Raw genomic sequence first — 6,525 nt, 5'->3', positions numbered from 1 at the left:
AACAGACAAGCAGAGAGCCAAATCAGGAATGAACTTCCATTCACAATTGCTTCAAAGAGAATAAAATACCTAGGAATCCAACTTACAAGGGATGTAAAGGACCTCTTCAAGGAGAACTACAAACCACTGCTCAGTGAAATCAAAGAGGACACAAACAAATGGAAGAACATACCATGCTCATGGATAGGCAGAATCAATATTGTGAAAATGGCCATACTGCCCAAGGTAATTTATAGATTCAATGCCATCCCCATCAAGCTACCAATGAGTTTCTTCACCGAATTGGAAAAAACTGCTTTAAAGTTCATATGGAACCAAAAAAGAGCCCGTATTGCCAAGACAATCCTAAGTCAAAAGGACAAAGCCGGAGGCGTCACGCTACCTGACTTCAAACTATACTACAAGGCTACAGTAACCAAAACAGCATGGTACTGGTACCAAAACAGAGATATAGACCAATGGAACAGAACGGAGCCTTCAGAAATAATGCCACACATCTACAACCATCTGATATTTGACAAACCTGAGAAAAACAAGAAATGGGGAAAGGATTCCCTATTTAATAAATGGTGCTGGGAAAATTGGCTAGCCATAAGTAGAAAGCTGAAACTGGATCCTTTCCTTACTCCTTATACGAAGATTAATTCAAGATGGATTAGAGACTTAAATGTTAGACCTAATACCATAAAAACCCTAGAAGAAAATCTAGGTAGTACCATTCAGGACATAGGCACGGGCAAGGGCTTCATGTCTAAAACACCAAAAGCAACGGCAGCAAAAGCCAAAATTGACAAATGGGATCTCATTAAACTAAAGAGCTTCTGCACAGCAAAAGAAACTACCATCAGAGTGAACAGGCAACCTACAGAATGGGAGAAAATTTTTGCAATCTACTCATCTGACAAAGGGCTCATTTCCAGAATCTACAAAGAACTCAAACAAATATACAAGAAAAAAACAAACAACCCCATCCAAAAGTGGGGAAAGGATATGAACAGACATTTCTCAAAAGAAGACATTCATACAGCCAACAGACACATGAAAAAATGCTCATCATCACTGGCCATCAGAGAAATGCAAATCAAAACCACAATGAGATACCATCTCACACCAGTTAGAATGGCAATCATTAAAAAATCAGGAAACAACAGGTGTTGGAGGGGATGTGGAGAAATAGGAACACTTTTACACTGTTGGTGGGATTGTAAACTAGTTCAACCATTATGGAAAACAGTATGGCGATTCCTCAAGGACCTAGAACTAGATGTACCATATGACCCAGCCATCCCACTACTGGGTATATACCCAAAGGATTATAAATTATGCTACTACAAAGACACATGCACACGTATGTTTATTGCGGCACTATTCACAATAGCAAAGACTTGGAATCAACCCAAATGTCCATCAGTGACAGACTGGATTAAGAAAATGTGGCACATATACACCATGGAATACTATGCAGCCATAAAAAAGGATGAGTTTGCGTCCTTTGTAGAGACATGGATGCAGCTGGAAACCATCATTCTTAGCAAATTATCACAAGAAGAGAAAACCAAACACCGCATGTTCTCACTCATAGGTGGGAACTGAACAATGAGCTCACTTGGACTCGGGAAGGGGAACATCACACACTGGGGCCTATCATGGGGAGGGGGGAGGGGGGAGGGATTGCATTGGGGAGTTATACCTGATATAAATGATGAATTGATGGGTGCTGACGAGTTGATGGGTGCAGCACACCAACATGGCACATGTATACATATGTAACCTGCACGTTATGCACATGTACCCTAGAACTTAAAGTATAATAAAAAAAAAAAATAAATAAAAAAAATAAAATAAAATCTTTTCATCCAGCAGATATATAATGTACAAAAGGGATAAAAATCATTTTGATGTGCTTATGTTTCATACTTGTTCTCAAGTGTCATCCTTGTGATACACAATCATGTGGCCACATATATGTTGACACCAATTACTCTGAAACCTTTATCAAAACAATTTGCCAGCACTAACTGTAAAATGAAACATTGGTATGGTCTGAGAGGGAAGACAATTCTGTTGTTTCTCAGAGTTTCTCCTATAGTCTATGATTTTTTTCTAAAATTTGAGAAGCAAATTTAATAAACTGAGAATTTTGAAGGTATATAGCTCCACAATATCTTACCTAAAACCCTTGGGCTAGATGTGTTTCAGAATACAGGACTTCACATTTAAGAAGGCAATATGGGCTGGGTGTGGTCGCTCACGCCTGTCATTCCAGCACTTTGGGAGGCCGAGGTGGGCAGATCACGAGGTCAGGAATTCGAAACTAGCCTGGCCAACGTGGTGAAACCCTGCCTCTACTAAAAATACAAAAATGAGCCAGGCGTGGTGGTGTGTGCCTATAGTTCCAGCTACACAGGAGGCTGAGGCAGAAGAACCGCTTGAACCTGGGAGGCAGAGGTTGCAGCGAGCCGAGATTGCGCCACTCCAGCCTGGGCGACAGAGTGAGACGTCGTCTCTAAGAAAAAAAAAAGAAAAGAAAAAAGAAAGACAATATGGTTCATATAGCACATACAGCTTGTATGCCTCCAGAGAAATCTGCAGCAGTGCCCCATAACCAAATAAAGTACTTTTGCTCCAGCCAAATTATTTACACCAAATAGAATAAAAGACCATGAATAGCCTCATGTCCATTCAGTTCAGATTTTGCTGCCAAATGTCTGTTTCAAACTTTTGCAAAATCTTTTGGTTTTTAGAGCTTTTTGAATTTTTGAATTTTGAATAAGGAACTATGTGTCTGTGATTTGTAAAAACAAAACAGAAGTCTTTCTGAAGACTTTTTCACCTCAAAGAGACCCACAGTTGACTGTTTGAATGATACGTACTTATAACTGAAGATACTTTCAAGCATGAATTCACGAGTAAGCCTCAATTTTCCCACTAGTGGCACAATTACCAAGAGAAACGTACTCCCTCTCCTCCAGTGAGTCTGATTTAAAAAAAAAAAAAAAAAAAACCTTCTGAGAGATTACATCTCCATATTCTGTCTTTTTATTATTATTATTATTATACTTTAAGTTCTAGGGTACATGTGCATAACGCGCAGGTTTGTTACATATGTATACATGTGCCATGTTGGTGTGCTTCACCCATTAACTCGTCATTTACATCAGGCTTCCTCTTAGAGCTGACACACATGGCACAGAACCCACTTTCATCAGTACTCATGGTCATTCTGGCAGTGATTCTCAACCACAAGGGCTTGTCCCCAGAAGACAAATGACTCCATTATGAGCAATCTTCTATCCTCTAAGAATCTTTGGTTTTTCTCCCCCAATAAAAAGATGATTCTTCTGGCTCTGGCAATAATTGCAACTTAATATTAACTGGCATTGAGATCTGTAGAGCCCTTTAATAATTTGATCATTTTAAGTCCAGAGCATTAATTTTTAGTCCTGGCTATACATTAGAAACACACAAGGAACTTTGTTAAAAATAGATATCCAGGCAGCACCAGATCAACATACTTAGAAACCCAAAGCACCAAAAAGATGGTAGTGTCCTCCTTCCTGCATCATTCAAAATAAAAACAATACTAAATCAGAAAACACATGGAAGGAAGTCCACCCTGTATGGAATTTTTCTTACAAAGCTTGGGTACATTTTTTTGTTTGTTTTTGTTTTTTCTCTTTTTTAATGCCCCTGCTTTGCTACAGCCCTCAGCATGAACTTATTCTTCCTACTGGATAATCCAGCACTGGGTGAGCCTTCCAAACTTGTAGTCTGACCCCATGTGCAAGAGGGAGGAGAAGAGAAAGAGAGCAGTATGGTAGACCATCCCAGACTGCTATGCAGTCTCAAAAGGTCTGCAAGGCCACTGAAGTCTCCAAGCCAGAGTCGGCTGTCAGAGGAGTTCTGTGTCTCCTAGAATTTCTAGACTAAGTATGTCTTAATATAATTGCCATACTCAGCCAGTTGCTGAGAGAAACTACGGAAGGCATGGACTCAATGCAAATACCGCAATGGATTCCAAAGTGCAGCTGGGCCCCTAAGTCAACCGCATTCTCTGTAATCCCCCGGTATTGGAGGTCTGTGCCACAGATCTCCAGTGTGATAAAGGGGCTCAGTACCCCTGAGAAAAAGCTTATCTGACTAGTATCTGGTAAAGTCCTCCATAACTATTAATATAACTTCTCACTATTATTGGATTGGAAAAGGAAAAGGGAAAGACAAAAAAATAAAGCAAATGTTACTTGAATAACACAAACTCACAAAGTTTTCACACCTGTAAACAATGTGCCAAATGTTTTATTTCTCTCATATGCAAGTAATTGACTCTCAAAACATTTAAAAAAAAACACATTATTATACTTTACCAATGAATTATTTCTGTCCCTGGAGATTAAATCAAATAAAAATGTTACAAATAGTATCAGTATGATATAATTTCTTAAATACATAGGACATTGTCAACACCTGTGACTCATATGAAAAATACAATCAGATATCTCAAATTCCTAATTCTGTTTTAAAAACACAAAATACTAGAACACCTGCTATAAAATTGCTGATAATGATCCCTTTAATAAACTGCAATTAACCACTAATATAGAAATTCAATTTAAGCAAGAAGTTTTATATATTATACTTTACAGAAAAAAAATAATTTTGAAAAAGTAATGACAAACAGAGATCAAACATTTAGGGCATGAGTTACTACATTCTCTTTTTAGAATATACATTAAGTAACACCAGTAAAATTTAAAGTTTTATGACCAGGCCTTAAAAAACATGAATGATGATGACAGAACCACTACCATACATAAACAAAAATAGAGCAAACCAAGTGCGTCCACATCTTCATGAATTCAGTGATTTGAAACAAATGTTGTTATGCTAAACATTATTAGCAAGTCTAAAGGTTCAACCAAAAACCTTAAATATTTTTGAGTGTTTTTTAAAGTTTTAATAGTTTATCTCTGATCAAGGATGGAGAAAGGACAAAAAAAATACTGTACTGAATTGATTCTCACAGGGCCTGCTCCCTCAAGGAATGCAGTGTCATTATATAGGCCTTATTTATATATAAAACAACCAAAGAATTTTCATTCTTCTTAATAAGTATTTAAAGTACATTCTAGGTGTGCATTAGGAGTAAATGTTAATTTGTGATGCCCTTAAGTGTTTCAACCTGTAAGAAACAATTTCTGGGAATACAAAAATATTGAATTTTACATATTTCAGAGTCTTGAGAAACTTAAGGTGCAATATTTTCATGTATCAGCAAATAATTGTGTCATATAAGCTCATCTTGAAAGAGCATGTAAATAGCTTCCAAATTTTTATAAATGCTACATTATGGAGGGCAGAGTGTAGATATTTTAAGGTTTGATTGCCCACATTTTTTTATTAGAGTGCAAGGAGGAAAAGTAAGCACCAAAGTAAAATATGCTTTATTCGAGGGAAAAACAGTGTTTTCATGAAAAGAAAGTAGAAAACATGTCATTTCTCCCTTTAGTGGCTTTCCTTCATTCAATTACCTGGCTTACAAAAAAATGTTAACTCAGTTCAATTATTGAACAAATCACCCTTAAACAAAATGTCAGGGTCCAACATTTGTCCATGGCTTAAAGCCTTTTCGCCAGCTGTGGTGGCTCATGTCTGTAATCCCATCACTTTGGGAGGCCGAGGCAGGCGGATCACAAGGTCAGGAGTTCGACACCAGACTGACCAACATGATGAAACCCATCTCTACTAAAAATACAAAAAAAATTCCCTGGGTGTGGTGGCATGCACCTGTGATCCTAGCTACTCAGGAGGCTGAGGCAGGAGAACTGCCTGAACACAGGAGGCAGAGACTGCAGTGAGCCAAGATCGCACCACTGCACTCCAGCCTGAGTGACAGAGCAAGACTCGGTCTCAAAAAAAAACAAACAAACAAAAAAAACAAAATAAAAAAACCTTTCAAAGAACACTAGTCATCCTAAGCTCCTTTCTTATTCTTCAGTAAGGCTTTAATTAAATATAAGCCTACTGACCTTTGCTTCACAATTTTAATATTAAGGAAAATTTCATTCTGAGTTTGAAGTGATGTTTCTTCAAGGGTCTGACCCATTTGGGTGGCAGCATAGAATTGGACTGCTAACATATACATGGTTACAAAATTAGAGTAAAAACCAAAAGGTGAAAAAAATAGAAAACCCAATACTAGTTATTCTAGAAAAATAAAACTAAAGGATTGCTTGAAAAATTGTCTTTAGCAAGATAAAGCAGAGTGATTTATAGATAAGACCAGTGATTGTTTTTTCCCCCTGTTGTAGCGCCTGGGATCTGTGATTAAGATGGCACTTGGGATCTGAGAAGTCTCACTGATGACTGCTTCATCAATTTTTGCTGCTGTCTCGTTGATTGTGCATCCTCAATGGCATTACATGCTCTCTGTAAAGTAAAATACTTATTATGATTTGTAAAGACAGGTATAGGCTCATTTAATTGAAGGGAAAGGTATGAAAGCAAGGGCTGAAGCTCTCCAAACAG

General features: G+C 37.7%; 1 protein-coding gene across 2 annotated transcripts in view; it reads right to left on the bottom strand.

Annotated features, from left to right (window-relative positions):
• Positions 1-4,264: 4,264 nt before the first annotated feature.
• Positions 4,265-6,525, bottom strand: part of VPS13C (vacuolar protein sorting 13 homolog C) — a 189,917-nt gene continuing 187,656 nt past the window's right edge. Inside the window, exon 83 of one of the 2 annotated variants that reach the window (XM_023228560.1) lies at positions 4,265-6,426. In XM_023228560.1, the coding sequence (XP_023084328.1) occupies positions 6,325-6,426 (102 nt within the window). In that variant the 3' untranslated portion in view covers positions 4,265-6,324. The remainder of the gene's footprint in view (positions 6,427-6,525) is intronic. The other variant, XR_002735024.1, reaches the window with a different exon arrangement.

Source organism: Piliocolobus tephrosceles, chromosome 6, assembly GCF_002776525.5.
Source record: "Piliocolobus tephrosceles isolate RC106 chromosome 6, ASM277652v3, whole genome shotgun sequence".
Taxonomy (NCBI): domain Eukaryota; kingdom Metazoa; phylum Chordata; class Mammalia; order Primates; family Cercopithecidae; genus Piliocolobus; species Piliocolobus tephrosceles.
This window is presented reverse-complemented; position numbering and strand designations above follow the sequence as displayed.